The sequence below is a fragment of the Octopus sinensis genome, linkage group LG4 (genome assembly GCF_006345805.1).
Source record: "Octopus sinensis linkage group LG4, ASM634580v1, whole genome shotgun sequence".
In the NCBI taxonomy this organism is placed as follows: domain Eukaryota; kingdom Metazoa; phylum Mollusca; class Cephalopoda; order Octopoda; family Octopodidae; genus Octopus; species Octopus sinensis.
The window spans coordinates 75,032,739-75,054,442 of record NC_043000.1 but is presented as its reverse complement, the minus strand read 5'-3'; the positions used below and the strand labels follow the sequence as shown (position 1 = coordinate 75,054,442).

General features: G+C 36.9%; 1 protein-coding gene and 1 long non-coding RNA gene across 9 annotated transcripts in view; one reads left to right on the top strand and one right to left on the bottom strand.

Moving 5' to 3' along the window:
• LOC115210218 (serine/threonine-protein kinase Nek4) overlaps positions 1–21,704 on the bottom strand; it is a 505,173-nt gene that overhangs the window by 55,654 nt on the left and 427,815 nt on the right. For all 8 annotated transcript variants that reach the window (XM_036502160.1, XM_036502161.1, XM_036502159.1 and 5 more), the window contains 2 exons: positions 19,710–19,831; positions 15,053–15,219 (listed from right to left, as the gene is read on the bottom strand). In XM_036502160.1, the coding sequence (XP_036358053.1) occupies positions 15,053–15,219; positions 19,710–19,831 (289 nt within the window). The remainder of the gene's footprint in view (positions 1–15,052; positions 15,220–19,709; positions 19,832–21,704) is intronic.
• On the top strand, positions 9,424–18,729 carry LOC118763009. The gene is made up of 3 exons (XR_004998763.1): positions 9,424–9,469; positions 14,004–14,015; positions 18,707–18,729. It is a non-coding gene; the product is annotated as an uncharacterized LOC118763009 (long non-coding RNA).

Below are 21,704 nucleotides of genomic sequence, written 5' to 3'. Positions count from 1 at the left end.
CTGTCAACAACATTGTTCCTCCACCACGTTACTTTGGGTTGAGAGGGGACTTTGCACCATCCGCAGATCTGGTCAGTGGCTCTCAGCATGTTGTCCCGTAAAAACCTCCAGTTGTCTTCTACACCATGTGAAGCTATATCCCCTTATAAGGTAAATACATACAATGATAATATTGGTATGCATTCATTGAAATAGCGTCTGAGAATATGTAATTACTGTTACCATACAGCTAGATATATTAAAAAATTTTACACATAAGTGTCCTATAAACATTGTTAATATCTATATAAGTTCAAAATTTGAATTACCGTTATACTGAAGGTGGTCGAATTGACTATATAAAGAGTTAAATATTACTATCAGGAGTATAAAATAATAAAGATAAGGCAACACATAGGTGCAGGAGTGGCTGTGTGGTAAGTAGCTTGCTAACCAACCACATGGTTCCGGGTTCAGTCCCACTGCGTGGAATCTTGGGCAAGTGTCTTCTGCTATAGCCCCGGGCTGACCAATGCCTTGTGAGTGGATTTGGTAGACGGAAACTGAAAGAAGCCTGTCGTATATATGTATATATATATATATGTGTGTGTGTGTGTGTGTTTGTGTGTCTGTGTTTGTCCCCCTAGCATTGCTTGACGACCGATGCTGGTGTGTTTACATCCCCGTCACTTAGCGGTTCAGTAAAAGAGACTGATAGAATAAATACTGGGCTTACAAAGAATAAGTCCCGAGGTCGATTTGCTCAACTAAAGGCGGTGCTCCAGCATGGCCGCAGTCAAATGACTGAAACAAGTAAAAGAGTATGCACACACACACACACACACACACACACACATATACTTTTTTATTATACATTTTCCCCTGTTCGTTGGGCAGTTGTGATCAAGAATCTTTAATAAAAGCATATTACTCAACTTTTGGTATTCTAGTACTATTTTTTCCACCATGTTTTGCATTTATGTGCTTGCTTATGTGTGTATGTGTGCATGTATGTATATATATATATATATATATATATATATATATATATATATATATATACACACACACATGCACATACATAAGATCATATATAAATATGTATGTATAAATATATACATACACCTTATACCAACAACTAGAAGTAGTTGATAGCTTCTGTTGTCTAGGTGACCAAGTGAGTAGCGGGAGAGGGTGCACTGAAAGTGTAGCCGCTAGAATAAGAATAGCCTGGGCTAAGTTCAGAGAGCTCTTACCTCTGCTGGTGACAAAGGGCCTCTCGCTCAGAGTAAAAGGTAGACTGTACGATGCATGTGTATGAACAGCCATGCTACATGGCAGTGAAACATGGGCCGTGACTGCTGAGGACAAACGTAAGCTCACAAGGAATGAAGCCAGCATGCTCCGATGGATGTGTAATATCAGTGTGCATACTTGACAGAGTGTTAGTGCCCTGAGAGAAAGGTTGGACCTAAGAAGCATCAGATGTGGTGTGCAAGAGAGACGATTGCGCTGGTATGGTCATGTGGAGAGAATGGATGTGGATAGTTGTGTGAAACAGTGCCATACCCTAGCAGTTGAAGGAACCTGTGGAAGAGGTAGACCCAGGAAGACATGGGATGAGGTGGTGAAGCATGACCTTCAAACATTGGGCCTCACTGAGGCAATGACTAGTGACCGGGACCTCTGGAAATATGCTGTGCTGCAGAAGACACAACAAGCGTAAGTGTGACCATAACCTTGTGGCCTATGCAAGGGGTGTAACCAGTCCACTTGTGCATGCCTTTTCTTCATTGGACACTAAACTCTGCTTGCAAAGACCAGTTGAGCCAAGTGAAATTGAAGTCGAAATCAAATTCAGTGACTGGCATCTGTTGCTAGTGGAGTGCTAAGAGTACCATACGAATGAGATCGTTGCCAGAGCAACAAGCTGGCCTCCGTGCCAATGGCACGTTAAGCATACCATTCAAGTGTGATCGTTATCGCGTCACCTTACCAGCACTTGTGCAGGTGGCATGTGAAATATTCAGGCGAGGTGATCGCCAGTGCCACTGGACTGGCTCCTGTGCAGGTGGCATGTAAAAAGCACCATTTTGGCGTGGCCGTTGCCAGTACCACCAAACTGGACCTCGTGCCGGTGGCACGTAAAAGCACCCACTACACTCTCAGAGTGGTTGGCGTTAGGAAGGGCATCCAGCTGTAGAAACTCTGCCAGATCAGATTGGAGTCTGGTTCGCCAGACCTCAGTCAAATCGTCCAACCCATGCTAGCATGGAAAGCGGACATTAAATGATGATGATGATGATGATGATGATATCAGTAAAATCATCTGTACGCACACATATATAGACATATACACATCAGACATATGTCCACAAACATACAAGCATAAGAATGCATATATATATATATATATATATACAAAATTTGTAATTCTTTAATTCTTAGAATAACTTTCAAAACTTGTAATTCTTTAAACCTTTGCAATATTCTCTCCCTGTTTCATAAGCCATGTGTTTCCATACTTTGCCATGACTTCCTCAGCGATTTCTCCCACTCTCTCTAAAATTTGTAAACTTTCTTGCCTTGTTTTATAACTTCTGTCTTACTCATACTTGCCATGTTTCTCCCAGTGGTAAAATCTTTCAAGTCTCTCTTCCTTTCTCTCTCTCTCTCTCTCTGCCTCACTAATGTCTTCTTATTGCTATTTCCTGAGGTAAAGCTGGTCATTGCTTGTCCACGATGCCCCCACCACCTATACTAGAAATCTCTTCTCTTATACTGGAAACCCCTACAGGTCTCTGCCTCACTTCTGTACCAGAAGACCCCAAAACCATCACCAGCAATCCTCCACACTACTGCATGTGCCAAATGGAGATGTGTTACTTAGTAAATTAACAAACCACCTACCTCTTTTTTTTCTAAATATAATGGATTAGCCAATAGCAGCTCATCTTCTTAATTTAAATATTGACCTATTTATGCTTACAGCAATAACACTTATACTTACAATGCTTATATTACACTCACCCCCAATAGGGGCAACAATTTTAACATTTTTGAATGATGGTAGGTTAAAGTGAGAACTGATGTCTTTTATCAAATGATCATTGAAACCTTCTTTTCAGGTGCCGGATACCATCTCTCCTTCCCATGTTACCTCCCATTTCTCTTTCCTAGTTTTAAGAGTTGGCACTGCCAATGTAGGCACATTGCAAGGTAGGTCTAGTGAGATTGTTGAGATGCTTGAATGGTGGTGTTTTGGTGTATGTTGCATTCAAGAGGAGCTTCAGCCAGGTTCCTCACAGGCAAGACTCATAGGTATAAAATCTTCTAGGAAGGTAACAGAGTAGGTGGTGTGGGCATACTTCTTGCAGAGAAATAGGCAGATAAGGTCATAGAGGTAGTGAGAGTGTACAATAAAGTACTTAATGTCAGGCTAGTCTTGCAGAATAGTATAGTGACAATTATCTCTGCCTATGCCCCCCTCCCCAGTGGGCCTACCAAATGAACAAAAGGACCACTTTTATGATATTCTTCTGCATGCTACCTCAAAGACAAATGACAATTATCTCCTCTTCATGGCTGGGGATTTCAATGGGCATGTTGGATGACAGCCTGGTATCTTCCATAGTGTATTTGGGGGCCACAGAATTGGTTCCTGAAATGAAGGGGTAACAAAGTTACTGGAGTTCTGTGGTGCCAACTTCAAGAAGCCAGCCAGCCACCTGATAACCTACCAATCAGATTGCCAGATCGATTACATTCTCACCAGACAGCGGGATGCATGATTTTCCTAAATACAAAGATCCTCCCTGGAGAAGAATGTATACCCCCCCTCCCAGCATAGACTAGTCATTGGTGACTTTAGCCTCAAGGCCAGAAGGATGCCAAAAAGCAGACCAATCTGGAAAAGAAGGATTTGGAAGCTGAAGGACCCTTCAAATGGTCTGAGATTTAGAGATATCCTAATTGAGAAATTTGATGAGAGGGAAGAGGAACTACAGACTTAAGACAAAGAAGGCAACTGAAAATTCCTGTGGGACAGCTTGCAGCATACCACAGACCAAATCTGCAGCTGGTGCAAAGTACCATCCAGACCTAGGGTGACGTGGTGGTGGAACGATGCTGTAGACAAGACCATTAGAGCAAAGAAACAGGTCTGGAAGAGTGGGGGCAGTAGGGATCTGTATCAGATAGTCAGAAGGGAAGCTAGGAGATAGATATATCTAGCCAAGGAAGAAGCTGAAAAGAAGTTTTCTTATCTTCAGTGACATGAGGACCAAAGACTTGAAGCATTTTGAATTGCAAGACAGTGTGTGAGGGAAAACTGTGATATCATAGGAGAGAAATGTGTCTGCATGGATGATGGTGCACTTGCGTTTAATGATTCTGCAAAGAAAGCGGCTTGGAAATGCCATTATGAAAGACTGCTGCATGTGGAGAATGAACAGAATGGAGGAGAGTCTGCCAAATATCAACTCAAATGAAGGACCAGCTATCTGAATTGACAGTACCTTGGTAGATAAAGTAATTAAGGATATGAAGACAGGGAAAGCCCCCAGCCCATCATCACTGAGATGATTAAAATATCAGGAGGTTTGAAGGACCATACTTTCAAACTAAACTATCTATTCGGTTAATATGTCCTACAAAATTGAACTTAGGCAAGATTAGTAAAACAATTTTAGACAGAGTATTACCCCAAATTAAAGAAATTGGAGAGCTCCTCCTCTACCAGTGATGTAATTACAAACATCACATTAATTTCATCCAATTCGATATTTTGGATTATTACACCTCAATAACACCTAAATTACTGAGTGAAGTATTATCATTTGCCCAAAACTATACAACCATTCCTGCATCTCATATAGTCATAATCCTGGGTTCTAGAAATACCCTTATAAGCTTTAATGGTAAAGATTGGACCCGAAATACAAATTCGGCCCTTTTTGATATAACAATGGGATCTTCAGATTCAGCCCAAATAATAGACTTTGTGGAACTGTTTCTTCTCTTGAAAATTAAGCAACACTTTCTTAACATCTCGAGGGATCTCTATAGGGACGATTCACTTTTGGCAACTAAAAATTTATCCTGTCTGGAGATTGAATGTACTAAGAAATATTTAATAAAATTCTGTAAAAATTATAATTTAAATATAGTGTTTCAAGTAGATAATAAGATTGCTAATTTTTTAGATGTCACACTTAATCTTAACACTAATCTTCACAACCCATATAGAAAACCAAACCAAACCCTTTAGTACCTGAACGTTCTTTCTAATCATCCTAGATCAACCCTCAATGGTATGGTAATGGCTAACTTGATTAAAATTTCAAATTTATCAGTGAACTAGGAGATATTCAATACTCATGTTCTGTATTATAACCAAAAAAAATTTTACATCCCTGATACAATTCTTAAGACTACAATTGCAAATATCTTGAATGAAAATGGTTCACAATCTAGTAATACAACCTCCAATTTAGATAAACCAATTAAACATATGAAAGAACAGTATATTGATGAGGTCTGAATCAATAATGTAGCATTTAGGAATTCACATAAATATAAACCTTATATCTCTAACTAATCTAATCAGACCAAACATTCAAAATCTAGGAAACATGAAATTATACGGTTTGCCCCACCCTTCTCTCTTCAGGTCAAATCTTTACCCAAATTACTTTCCAAGATATTGAAGGAAAATTTTCCTAAAAATCCTAAATACTATCCAATTTTTAATAAATCCTCTGTGAAATTGTCTTACTCTACTACTCCAAATCTAGGTTTGATCATAGATTCCATTAATAGATCTAAACTCAGGCTTAAGAAATCTACCCACATAAATCCTTATAATGAACTTTATAACCCCAAAACTGATACTAGCTCTCATGTAAATATTACACCAGGTCACCCCTGATGGTCAAGGGTGACTTAACCTCTAGTAATTGGAAAATTAATGCTGATGCATGTAATTGTCGAATTAAGGAGTCGTGTCCACTAGCCGGATCCTGTTTACGTAATAATGTAGTGTATAGGTGTTCTGTGTAGAACTTTGCCACACAGAGGGTAAGAATTTATATCAGAAGCGCTGTAGATTTTAAATATCTTTTTCTTTATTAACCACAAGGGGCTAAACATAGAGGGGACAAACAAGGACAGACAAACGGATTAAATCGATTACATCGATCCCAGTGCGTAACTGGTACTTAATTTACCGACCCCGAAAGGATGAAAGGCAAAGTCGACCTCGGCGGAATTTGAACTCAGAACGTAACGGCAGACGAAATACGGCTACGCATTTCGCTCGGCGTGCTAACTGTTCTGCCAGCTTGGCGTAGATTTTAAATATCGATATAGGGCCCATTTGGACTTTTTTACAAACATAAAATATAAATTTTCTACAACGCTAGCTATGTATATACAAGAACTTAAAAATATACAATACTCATTATCTTAGTCTGTAATAGCAGAAGCATCCCCATATAATACAATTATGCATGTATGTAAATAGTGTGTTAGAGAGTCCATGAATATTCTTCATCAATATGACTCTACACCATTAAATAAGTTCTTAGATGCTTTATTTTCCTGTAACCACAGATACCGTTCAACATTTAAATATTTTGATAAATCTCAATAAATTAACCATTAAATTTTTAATTATCTATATTTCACTTAATCTCTGTACTCCTGCCATCCTGTAACTTCATACTGATCAATTATTACCTGCTTAACATTAACAACATTTTCTAAATTGTATCTCCCATAATTCTTGCTATAACATTTCCTCTTCCTGTTAACAAGTTCACCTCCCTATATAACTAAATCTCATCTACCCAGCACAACATTGTACAAAATGTGAATCCTGAATAATATACTCTCTGATGAAGGAGGTAGTATCCAATTTTTAGTGAAAATACCCTTAAAATCTATGGATTACTGTGCCCCTGAAATGGCCATAAGAGGATTTACCACTAATAGTTTATCTAAACAGTATTACTTATTCTCTTGGATTATATACATGTTTTTTGAAAAATCCAATCTCAAAGCTACAATTTTTCTTTATTCTCTTTTTTTGTAAGACTTTATTTTATTTGCCTTTTCATAAGGGCATATTTATTCTTAAATAATTTTTAGAACACTATTCTAGAATGCCTTTTAATATGAATGTAATACTAAACATTTCTATATACATCTATACCTTTATACATTTACACTTTTATAACTTAATCCCATTCTTCTATTTATATATGTATATTAAATTTTTATATATTTATGTATTCATAGATTTTATAAATGTTTTGATATTTTAATGACTGATACATTTGTATATTTAAAAACTGATATACATCGATCCATGACAGAATATATGTTTATATAAATTGTTGAACCTATTTGAATTCTTCTTAACATATTTTTATATCTTGCGTCTCAGGCTTTTATCTGAGCACTTCAAACTACAGCCTATACAATACACAAAGAAATTTTAATATATATATACACATACATACAAGCTACAGTAGCATCTACCCTTAGTGGTTAGCCATGTTTATGTGGCATATATACTTCACGTTGTCGTGCAGCTATTGTTTATACCTTGTTCAAAGATTTATTATATATATATATATATATATATATATATATCATCATCATCATCATCATCATCATCGTTTAACGTCCGTTTTCCGCGCTAGCACGGGTTGGACGGTTTCGACCGGGGTCTGGGGAGCTCGGGACTGCCCCAGGCTCCAGTCTAGTCTGGCAGTGTTTCTACAGCTGGATGCCCTTCCTAACGCCAACCACTCCGCGAGTGTAGTGGGTGTTTTTTACGTGCCACCTGCACAGGTGCCAGAGGGGTCTGGCATCGGCCACATTCGGATGGTGCTTTTTATGTGGGGGGGGGAGAAATAATGGGGAGCACCAGTGGGGAGGGGTGGTTCAGAGAAATGATGACAGGTTCTAGGCAAGTAGAACGTAGGATATCAAGAGAGGGGTAATGCATGGTGAAATAGCGTATTGAAGAGGGGGGTTCGAAGAGTAGACACCTATAATGGTGGTGGGAGAAGCGACATCCGGTATAGATGGAGCAAAAATATAGAGATATCCGGTATTGGTGGTGGGGGTGGGCAAGGGCGGGTGCACCGGGAATATGACGGGCTGGCTTAAAAATGCTCTTAGCAAAGGAAGAGGGGGGATGGCAGACAACGTAAAAGAGGGAGAGAGAGAAGGGAAATAGTGGAACCCCGCGAAAATGGGCCGCCATTGAAAAAACCCCTGTATGGAGAAATAATATGCAATACAAGGCGAAGCTGAAAATAGTAATAATAATAATAATAATAATAATAATAATAATAATAATAATAATAATAATAATAAGCAAATTTTCGACCGAGGATCAAAGGGACAATACTAATACTAATAATAATATAATAATAATAATAATAACAGCTCAACCACAACATTAGATTAGAAAGACTCTCTTATCTTGGGAACATTTCGTTCTTCGGCCTGACACGGGAATATGACGGGCTGGCTTAAAAATGCTCTTAGCAAAGGAAGAGGGGGGATGGCAGACAACGTAAAAGAGGGAGAGAGAGAAGGGAAATAGTGGAACCCCGCGAAAATGGGCCGCCATTGAAAAAACCCCTGTATGGAGAAATAATATGCAATACAAGGCGAAGCTGAAAATAGTAATAATAATAATAATAATAATAATAATAATAATAATAATAATAATAATAATAATAATAATAAGCAAATTTTCGACCGAGGATCAAAGGGACAATACTAATACTACTAATAATAGTAATAATAATAAATAATAAACAGCTCAACCACAACATTAGATTAGAAAGACTCTCTTATCTTGGGAACATTTCGTTCTTCGGCCTGACACGGGAATATGACGGGCTGGCTTAAAAATGCTCTTAGCAAAGGAAGAGGGGGGATGGCAGACAACGTAAAAGAGGGAGAGAGAGAAGGGAAATAGTGGAACCCCGCGAAAATGGGCCGCCATTGAAAAAACCCCTGTATATATATAATAAATCTTTGAACAAGGTATATGCCACATAAACATGGCTAACCACTAAGGGTAGATGCTACTGTAGCTTGTAGCCCCAGGAGAACATCTTCTCCAGCTGGCTATTGACACATTTTCTGTGCCCTATCAGTATTTGCAAAGGGAAGCCATCCTTCCCATTGTCGACCTGATGTGATACGCATGGACCTGGGTTTCTGGGTATTTACCCATCATCAGTGCACGACAATCACCGGTCTTTGATGCGCAGGGGTCCCAATGCAAATACATATATCCTTTTTCCAGTGATGAAAAGTCACTAATCTCGAAAAAGTGTAAACAAGCAATAATAAATCTCTGAACGAGGTATAAACAGTAGCTGCACAATATTTAAGTGGAAAATATACTTCACGTTGTCGTGCAGCTACTGTTTATACCTCGTTCAGAGATTTATTATTGCTTGTTTACACTTTTTCGAGATTAGTGACTTTTCATCACTGGAAAAAGGATATATGTATTTGCATTGGGACCCCTCCGCATCGAAGACCGGTGATTGTCATGCACTGACGATGGGTAAATATCCAGAAACCCAGGTTCGTGCGTATCACATCAGGTCGACGATGGGAAGGATGGCTTCCCTTTGCAAATACTGATAGGGCACAGAAAATGTGTCAATAGCTAACTGGAGAAGATGTTCTCCTGGGGTTATAAGCTACAGTAGCATCCACCCTTAGTGGTTAGCCACATTTAAGTGGCAAATATACTTCACGTATATATATATATATATATATATATATATTTAAAAATGTAGAGATAACACACGAGTATGTAGATATTTATGAAAAAGAACAAGAATGCTATTTTTTTAAAATTAGGTGCATTTAAATTTATATAAATACAGTTTAAAAAATGCTTTTGTTTTACATGTTTTGGTTGTTTATAAAGCTTATCAAAAATATGTACTTAAATGAAATATGTAGAGAAAAAAATTATTAATAAAATAAATGTTCATAGTGTACTTTTCAAACCTGGTAATGGGCTATCTCGAAATTAAATTATACTAGAAAACACTTGAGAAATATGGCAACTCCTTTTCAACCTACATTCAAAACAACTGGAAAAGATATCTCAATGACTGCTTCATCCTCTGGAATGAAAGTATAGAAAAACTTAATAAATTCAAAACACTTCTAAATGAAATAAATGAAAACCTCCAATTTACAATAGAGTATAACCAGGAACAACTACTGGTTTTAGATATCCTTATTAAGAAAGTTGGGAACAAAATAGAGACAGATATCTATTACAAACCCATGGACTTGTAACAGTACCACTATTTAATTTTTGCCATCGAGACACACCAGGATGAATATTCACAATAGTATCAGACACAAACACCCGTTACACACGATTCCAAGAACTAAAAACTACACTCATCAATAGGAATTACCCACAAACCTTAATCAACAATATGATCCAACAAGTCCTTAAATTCAATACACAAGAACTTAGACAACCAAGACCAAAGAAGCAGGAAAATTTGAAAACCCTGCCTTACATCTCCACACAGAACCCACATAACACTATACTCCATAGCACAGTTCTACTAAGAGGGACCCAAAGATGAATCAAATCCAAACACACACCATCATCAAAAGTAAGAGACAGCCAAAATCAATGAAGAGGATTTTAACCCAGGCCAAATTACACTCAACAATAACCACAAAGCCGACAGTAAAAAGCGTGAGAGGTTCAACTGTGGGATCTGTATCAACATAATAGAAGGATCAGAATACTGATTGGAACAAGGCCAAAATTTTACCATAAAAACTAACTTTACATCTGCATCAGAGAATTTGATTTACATAATTACATGCTCAGGATGCAAACAACAATATATTGGACACACAAAAAACAGCCTACATCAGATGATGGCAGTGCACAAATCCCAAATTAGTATTCTGGAATACAGGAAAATATCTGTCAGCAAACACATAGACAGATGCGCATCCAATAAATATCCCAAATTCACAACTTTTCCATTATACAAATTCAAAGACAGCACTAGCCAAAATGAACGCATTAACAAGGAAATGCATTTCATAAGAAAGTATCAAAGTATCAACCAAGTCTAAATTCTTTAAGCTCAGAACACTGAAACTATATGCATATTATTCATAAAAAATAAAGATAAGAGATTAACCCTTTCGTTACCAAACCGCCCAAAGCCGCCCGAAAAAAATTTTGGTTAATGTGACCAAACCCATCCGTATTTACCTATTCATATTTAAATGAGAATATCAGAGCAAATCTCTTTAGAACATTGGTGAAAACACGTGATTATACTTCGTAAACAGTTTATCTACAGTTTTGTACAACAATCGAAGTGTAATTTTAATTCCGTGAATTTTGGGAGATTTTTTTCCGAAATTTGTTCCTATTGTGTTTTCAAAATTTGTAATTCTGACAAAAAATGCATACGAATTTCATTATATCAAGCAGCGAGTCAGAATTCGAAGGATTTTCTACTGAAGACCTTGATAAATCTAACTCTATGACTGAAAAAAAAAAAGCACGTGGTATTTGATAATGAATCTGATGTTTCATTTTCCGAAAGTGAAAACAGTGAATCCGAGAGCTCCGACAGCGATAAAGAAAATGAATTGGCACCTGAATGGAGTGAAAATTTAAAAACTGTTTCTTTCGGTGATTTTTCTCAAGAAACTGGACCAAGCCACAGACTTTCCCAGGAGAGTAAAGTGATAGACTATTTCTTTTTACTTTTTCTGATGAGTCTATTTGAACTCATTACGGCGGAAACGAACCGTTATGCTAAATGTAAACAAAGCGAAAGAAAGGATAGTTAGTGGTTTCCCACAACCTTAAATGAATTTAAGACTATTTTGCCATAAATATTATTATGGGTATCAGAAAGTTACCCAGAATAACAAATTCTATCGTAAAATTTTGTTGTATACCCAATTGAATATTAGCTAATAACCCATTTTCTATAGCGATGTTTGAACAAAATTTTAATAATTTTATATTTTGTTGAATTTACCTGTATCTACCTGCAATTAGAGTCACTTTGTGACAAAAATTATAGTATAGAATTGGTTGAGAACATTTCATTAAATTATCTTCCAAAAATCACATTAATATATTGATAAATAAAAAAGTTATAGTTGTTTAATGAAACCAGACTAAATTCATGATTATGTTCGAAATTAATTGAAACACATAAGGGGTGTATTTTGGTCAGAAATATAGTAACGAAAGGGATAAATAAATCCATTTCTGTGAAGATCTCAGGGGAGATAACTTTATGATGACTATTATTGCTACTGCTGCTTATTTGATTAGTACAGCTACTCCTCCTGAAAACAATTTTGATCACACTACTTAATTTACCATCACAGACAACAGCTGAAATTACTACTAGCAATGCCGCAAAAATTAATGGAAATTACCACATGCTCTTTCAGGAAAAAGAAAAGTACACTATGAACGTTTATTTTATTAATAATCTGTTTTCTCTACATCAGATGATGGCATATTTTTGATAAGGTTTATAAACAACTGAAACATGTAAACTAAAAACATTTTCTTGGTGTACTTATATAAAGAAATTTAAATGTACCTAATTTTTAAAAACTAGCATTTTCGTTCTTCTTTTTCATAAATAAATAAACAGACAGACAGACAGACAGACAGACAGACAGACAGACAGACAGACAGATAGATAGATAGATATAGATAGATAGATATGTTTCTTTATTAGCTACACAGGGCTGCACACAGATGGGACAAACTACAAGGTAGAGCTTTTCTTTTTGGGGATAAAAAAAGGGGGTTTGGTTTTCGATCAAAAGGGATCGTAAAAGGAAAGAAAGAGGAAAGCAAAAAAAAAGGGGGGGGTGAAAATAAAAGGAAAAAGAAAAAAGTTGATTGATAGGGATCGTTATCACAGAAATGTCAATATAAAGTGTAAAGGGGAGGAGAGGTGAGGTTTACCCGTGGAAAGAAAAGCCTATGGAAAAGACCATGGTAACCTCGATCAATGAAGTCACAATGTTATATTTTTTACAAATAAGCAACTTTCTGTAGTAATTTTTACAGTTCATAGGATCATAGTAAAGGTGACTTCGTCATTCATACGTGCCATCCTTGCTACATTCACCCATCTTTTTTTAAAACATTCACTAGACAAAACTTGCCCCTCTACTCTCACTTTCAAGTGATACTTGAAGAAGTTGATGAGAGATTGACCAGAGAGGAAAGTGTTTGTCTCTAATCCTTTCAGGCGCATCCACCAGATACATTCTTTTGCCATAGCCACAAGTATGATAAAAATAGCTCTTCCTTCCCATTTGAAATAAGGAGGCGTGACGATATTAACGATAGACTCGGCTGATAAACCGACACGTCCCACACGTGACAGCAGTCGTTCGACATAAGCCCATAGGTCAGAGATTGTTGGACACTGCACGATTGCGTGCAGAACAGTTTCGTTGCTCTGCCCGCATCTCGGGCAGGTCGGCCCCGTGTTTCTCGAGCCATGCCTATAGAGCTTATCCCGAACGGGTAGCTCTTCGCGGTAGCACTGCCAGGCCCGAAAGTTGTCTCAAACAGGCGGGTCAGGTGTTCCTCGTCGACGCCCAGGTTCGCCCCAAGATCATCGTTGTACCTCCCCTCTACTAATCCCCTATAGAATGCTTTGGTTGTGTTGAAGTCACTCAAGGTCGACCCGGGACGGCATAGTTGCTTGAGAGCAACGCGACACTTGCGGTGCCATTCGCCCTTCCTCGGCCTCTTTTTGATCCACAACTGCAGTTCTGTCATGGAAACGAGCTGCGGGAAAGCGTGCCTCACAAATGGCGACCACACCTGTTCACCGTCGTCTACATAGAGCCAGAGATGTCGCAGTCTCAGTGCGTGTCTGCGCATCATCAACCATGGCATGCCCAGCCCTCCTTTTAACGGGTGTTGACAGCAGATAGATAGATGTGTGTGTGTGTGTGCGTGCATATATGTATATATTTGTATCTGGATTTAAAAGACATATGCTAATTCACAAAAACATTCCTTCAGAATCAGATTCCAAAGGGTAAAGATATAGCAGAAACTTGAATATCTGTTACTTGTATTTTAAACCCTGTCAGTCAGCAGCTGGTCTTAAAAGTCATCTGAGGGCTCATCAATGGAGTGATTGTGCTGTGTGATGGGGTGTGGTGTGTGTTGATGGGATGACTATCATCTGTCAAGATGAAGCAATCATCAAATATATGTACATGTATATATATATATATATATATATATATATATGTATATATACACACACACACTCACATGACAGGCTTCCACAGTTTCCATCTACTGAATTCTACTCACAAAGTATTGGTCAACCCAAAGCTATAGTAGAAGGCACTAAGTCAAGGTACTACATACTGTGATCAAACTAGAACTATGTGGCTGCAAAGGAAACCTCTTACCCACAAACCTCTCTATATTATTATGTGGAAAATGATTATCAAATATTTCAAAGTAAAAGATATTTTGGGGAAACTAAGATAATAAATTTATGACCTATTTTAAGGGCTCAATGCACACATATCATAACTAGCTAACTGAATCAAATTCAGTTATTTATTTTATTCATCAAAGTGAGATGAAAGGATAATTCAACTCTGCTGAAATTGAACTCAAGATACTGAAATTACTTTAGTTCCTAACATTCTATCAATAACAAGGATAATGATGATGATAACCATTATCATTGTCCTTTAGATCCATTTTCCATGTTGGCATGGTTGAACCATCGCCAGCACAGTAACCAACCACATGTTGCAAGTCACCTGACAATTGTACATGAATCACTGTTGCTGCAGTGTTGCATATGACTGGTTTAAACTTGGAAATAACAGGAAACAATGATTATGATGACTGGAATAAGGCAATAGTGGATTGTAAACAAATACACCACAATGTATTAATGAACATAATATTTCATGGTTAACATTATCTAAATAAAAATGGTTAACTTACTGGGCAGATCATTTATTTCACCATCATCTGAGTTAGTGTCCATAACTTTATTTGTTGACTTTATAACAGTTGTGCAATCATCATCAGATTTCTCATCATTACTTTTCCAGTAGGTTTGAAGAGTGGTATTTAAGACTACAGCCAGGTTTTCCATATCTCTGTCTTCTCTGTAAAATTTTAGTGGAGAATGGAAATAAAAATTGTTTATGAAAGTATAAAATGTGTTTGAAAATATCAATAGAGTATAAAAATACCTATAGTATGTGAAAATATTAAATATCAATAGTACAAAAAGATTATTTTACAGAGAAGTGAAATAAACTGCATTTTTTTAATGTGATAAGTGAACACCATCAATTTACTTCATAGAAAGATAAAAATCAAACTTTTGGCATTTATACCTTTCCCAAAAGTATTAACAACATAAGTGAAATGATTTTAGTGAGAAATGGTAATCAAAACTAAGTTCCAGATTCAATTTACTGGGAGATTAACTACCATCCAGTGATTGACAATTCGATATATATTATAATTTGATACATAATTATATTATAATTCTGCTTGTTTGCTTACTTGAGTTAGTTAGAGAGAGAGAGAGAGAGAGAGAGAGAGAGAGAGGGAGGTGGAATGAGAGTGAGAGAGGGAGGTGAAATGAGAGAGAGGGGAGGAGTGAGAAAAAGAAGTAGAGAAAGATGTACACATGTATATATGCACGCATAAGTATCTCTGTATTAATACACAAAGAGAAAATGTGACATTGTGGTTAGTTGAAGTGAGACAGAGAAGATAGAAAGGAGAGCTAGGCAGTGAGAGCTAGGAGGAAAGGATTGCTATTATGGTATGTGGTTAAATAGCTGAAGGAAGAAGTAGAAAGAAAGAGAGAGGGGAAAGAAAATATTTAACACTGGGGAGATGTGGTATAGTTGGAAGAAATAAAAGGAGAAAGTAGGGTAGGGAGAGAATAAGAGGGAAAATGAGGGAGAGAGAGAATGTATTTACTGAAGAGAACAGTGAAAAGTGTTTTGTTTTTTTTGTTTTGTTTTTAATATTCATATCACCCATCAGTTAATGTATGCACTTTAATGAAGTAACTATTGTTTGCTCTGTCAAAGCTTATAAAATACATCAACAACACATGTAAAACTAACAAGACAAAGAACGATAAAGTTGGGTTTTTTTTTCAAATAACTGTATTGAGTTTTAAAACTTTACCAATGTAGAGAAGCAAAATAATATTATAGATAATGTCTTTGATTTTGCTCCATAGTTAATACTGTTTACTTTTTAACATAAAGTGATAAATAAGACAACTCACAAAGTAGATGTAAGAATATAAAATCTTTCAGATGTTTCCTGAGATTGAAATTTTAATACTACTTATATGAACTTTTACATCATCCCGAGGCTCAAATGGTTCAGAAAATTATACAATTCCATTTTACAATTTTCAAAATAACCATGGAATTTCCACAAGTACTTCTAGTAAATATTTAATTTCTATCCTATGATTATCCATACAAAAATACATAAATACATTCCTTTCTCAATGTAGTAGGATAGTCAGCATATTTTTAATGTCAAGAAAAGTTATTTATTGATTATTTGTTCTCTTTTACATTTTTACCAGTTTCAGCTTAAGAGCTGACGTCATGCTGGGGCACCACCATTATTGTTGATAAAAAAAATGATGATGATGATGTTTGAATTTCCAGCTAATGGAAGGAAAACAAATATTAAATAGATAGTAATATTTTCATATTAAAATACAAGTAAACAATTAAGAAACATACATTTATTAGCTTCAACATACATACAACATACACACATACAAACTAACAAACACACAAATAGAAGCAAGTTGAAAATTTTTGATTAACTATATATATATAGAGAGAGATAGATAGATATAGATATATATATATAGATATATAACTACACGTATATAATTATATGTATACAATGTTATATATATAACTATATATAACTCACACTCGGCAGAGTGTAAGTACCTTGAGAGAAAAGCTGGACCTAAGAAGCATCAGTTGTGGTGTGCAAGAGAGACGTTTGCGCTGGTATGGTCATGTGGCGAGAATGGATGAAGATAGTTGTGTGAAAAAGTGCCACACCCTAGCGGTTGAGGGAACCTGTGGAAGAGGCAGACCCAGGAAAACCTGGGACGAGGTGGTGAAGCACGACCTTTGAACTTTAGGTCTCACTGAGGAAATGACTAGAGACCGAGACCTCTGGAAGTGTGCTGTGCGCGAGAAGACCCGGCAGGACAAGTGAGTCCATAACCCGTGGCCTTCTACATGGGATGGAGCCAGCCTACGTATGCATCAGAATCGAAATCGATCAATGGAAATCGATCAATGGAAATTGCAGATGTGTTACCAGTGCCGGTGGCATGTAAGAGAACTTTCCGTTTCGCGACCGTTGCCAGTACCGCCCCGTTTTGTGTCCGTTGCCAGCCTCGCCTGGCCCTCGTGCCGGTGGCACATAAAAAGCACCATCCGTTCGTGGCCGTTTGCCAGCTCTGTCTGGCACCAGTGCGGGTGGCACGTAAAAAGCACCCACTACACTAACGGAGTGGTTGGCGTTAGGAAGGGCATCCAGCCGTAGAAACACTGCCAGATTTGACTGGGCCTGATGAAGCCTTCTGGCTTCACAGACCCCAGTAGAACCGTCCAACCCATGCTAGCATGGAAAACGGACGCTAAACGATGATGATGATGATGATGATGATGATATATAAATATAGTTATATATATACAATGCTCTGGGGAAGAAACAGAGGCCAGTGTACAATTATGGTGCACACACACAAACTAAGAAACACACAAATAGAAGCAAGTTAAAAATTTTTGATTAACTACATATATATATAGATAGATATATAGATATATATATATATAGATATAATAAAAAGGGTAAATAATTTTTTTCGTGGATTTTTAGACAACCAACAATTATTTACCGGTAAATTTCGGTATGTAAATATGACTTTTAGCGTCTGGAACTTCTGTAGAGTTCAGTATATATAGTAGTAATTAAAAAGGCAGGCAACAGGTTGCTTTGCCGCATACCGAAAGAATTAGAAATGGCGGTCAGAGACTGTTTAATTCCATTTTCTACAAGTGGAGGCTCCATATATGATACAACCCTGCAAAATCGGAGTAGTAAATAAACGAAAACAATCTCTTACCGTTAATGGTGAACATGTTTCTAGATCGTAGGCTAGAAATTGCCTAAATATATATATATATATATGTATGTATGTATGTATGTATGTATGTATGTAGGTAGGTAGGTAGGTAGGTAGGTAGGTAGGTAAGTAGGATGGGTAGGTGGGTAGGTGGGTGGGTAGGTAGGTAGGTAGGTAGGTAGGTAGGTAGGTAGGTAGGTAGGTAGGTAGATAGATAGATAGATAGATAGATATAGATATATAATTACATGTATATAATTATATGTATACAGTGTTATATATATAACTATATATAAATATAGTTATATATATATACAATGCTCTGGGGGAGAACAGAGGCCATAGTACAATTATGGTAGCAACTGAAAAGACGGAGACAAAAACACAGTCCACCTGTGGGTTAGGAGCTGCAGTCAGTCAGTGATTTAATGCCAAGCAGTGAATACAGTCAGGGGTGTGTGTGTGTGTGTATGTGCATGTGATGCATGCATGAGTGTGTAGCAGCACTACCACCCAGATGTGGGAGCTGTAGTCCATAGCAGGCCTCAGTAACTGTTGGGAGCTGAAATATTTTTTAGCATTGGAGAAAAGTGCTAGTTTTTGAGATGTGGCCCTAACTACTTTCAGGAGAGATTTGTAGTGATAATGAAGTGCAGCATTTGGGGCTACCTGACTCCAGATACTGAGTTCTAGCTCATGTTTTAGAAGAGTGGTGGGATGGTGTTTTTTTTTTACATACGAGTGCTTTTTATACCTGTGCTTTTTGCTGTTAAAAGAGACAAATTTAAAATGGTCCTACTGGATCCTCACTAGTATCGATTTTCATAATCAGTGCAGTTTGGAGAGTCAGGATGTGTGTAAGATAATGCATGGTTAGGGAAAGTTAGGGGAGTTATTGGATGTGGCAACTATACAATCTTAAACAAAAATTCCTTCAATGTAAGCTTTCAATTTCTTTGCTATTAGCCCACACACTAGGTGATGTGTTTTGAAAATATATCGTTTTTACATATAGGTTCTTTTTAAAATGCTATGTGGCTCAAATTTTAGTTGTGCATAATCCACAAGCTTGGTCAAACAGCAGCATTCAAGACTGTACTTTTTAAAAACTGCAGTTGACTTCTTGAATGCAAATAGGACATATACAAAATATAATTACCTTTGTGGAAAATTACTAGTTCATTGTTCACTTGAACATCTAACTATTTCCAGCATGTAACATTAATTTTAAAATGGAACATATTAGATAATGTAGTCACTAATATAAAAAAAAGGTAACTAATATAAAAAAAAAATCAAGGCTGACCAGTGAGTAACTACCACAAATAAAAATCCAGACATTACATACATGCACACACAGAGTTTGTTCACATATATGTAACATATACAAATCTACATGCAAGAATTTTCTATTTTGTATAATTTGACAACTAAAAATTGATGTGTAAAATCTACCTTAATTTATCCCATTTATTCTTTGTAGCTCTGGTGTTATCTTCAGGTGAAGAATTCTCTTCATCTTCATCATCTTCTGGTTGACGATATTGTTGTTGCGGCAGAACATTCTTCAAAGGTACCTTAATATAAATATGCAATACTCTTTTATATGGAGCTTTCTGATTATTACATTAGCAAGGTTTAAGAAAATGCAAGTTTTAAAAAGAATTAGAATATTTCATAACTTCTTTAATTAGAAATCTTAGGTTTAAATTGTACCCTTTCCTAAGATCACCAAACCTGCACTTTAGGATAAAAGAGAGATGGTAATGAGAGCAAGAAGAACCTACAGATCTTACAGCATATATAGGGTACCTGCTCAATTTATAAGGTTCTACAAACTGAAACCATTCAGGATTTGTACTTAGTTTAGAGTGAAGCAATAACAAGTTTTCAGATGTTACAGTAAAACACATGTAAAACAGTAATGCTATACAGCTGCTTTGAGTCGAGTAAGAGTTGTGGCAGACAAAATGTATTGCAATATTTAGCCACTATATATTCTGTGTTCAGCTGCCACCACCAAGGAAAGCATTGATCATGTTCACAACATGATGAATGACAAGCAATTGATTATAAATCAAATAGCCAATGCTATTAGCACATTCTGTGAGAGAGTTGAGAATATTCTGCATAATGAACTTGATATGATGAAGGTTTCTGCTAGATGGGTGCTATGTCTTCTGATACCTGATCAAAAGTGCACCAAACTGATGATACCATGGAAAAGTCTGACATCGTTTGAGGCAGATCCAGTTGATTTCCAGACCAAGGGTGACTGTTGGGTTCATCACTTTGAGCCAGAGACAATCAATGCAGTGGAAACACCTCTTCTCCACTTGCTTTAAAGAAGGTCAAGGTCATTTCATTTGCAGGAAATGTGGTGGCCTCAGTTTTTTGGGATGCAAAAGGCATTGTGCTTAATGAAATGTGTTGACCACAAGAGGGACTATGTCGGAAAATAAACCTCATTTGGTCACATTCCATGAGAGTATCTTGGTCAGCCTATGAACTTTACAGCCAGCCTTCACATTATGATGTAGGTTACAACTTACTTCTATAAATTACAACTCACAAATTTGTGGCTTTGAGCTAATGTAATAATAATAATAATAATAATAATAATAATAATAATAATAATAAATGCCCTGATGCAGTACCAGGCAGTGGCTCTCATGGCTTCTGATCTTAACTGATTGGAAGTGTTATCATGTACATTGTTTTGTCTTGGTATAAAAGATGGGCTACAGCAAATATTCTGCTCAGTACCACAGATTTGCTTGTCAGTTGTTTGACCTTAACCAGTTGAGCATGTCCCTTAGTGGCTGACGATATGTGCATCTCTGATCACGTGCAGAAGTAGTGGGGGAGCATCATAGCCATGTGTTGAGAGGGATTCTTTGGGGTTTGAATAATTCACCTCTGGAAACATGGGTGGTTCTTTCAACATCCTTAAACAACCCTTATTCAGGGACCTTTTGAGCGGGATGGGCTACTCAACCTGAAGAAAATTCTAACTGGGCCCCACCTGCAAGGTCATGTGCTGTTTATCTTGATATGAGATCACCATGTCGCGCACATATGGTTGTGATGCATGTGCCTGGTGTACCCTTATCAGACGGGTAGTCATGATGGGTATACTGGGCTTCGTATATTTTACCCCAGTGTCACTTTGATGGCATGCACTGCTCTCTCACTCAATAATAATAATAATAATAATAATAATAATAATAATAATAATAATAATAAAAGAAGAGTAGTAGTAGTAGTAGTAGTAGTAGTAGTAGTAGTAGTAGTAGTAGTAAATGAACTAAACATCATATCATACAGTCAATAAATATAGACCAGCATAAACGTCTCCCCATGCTAAAAAAAATTTAGAACATTACAAGTAATAATGGCCATATCAAAAGATACACTAGATACCAACAAAGTAAATGACTTGATCAACTC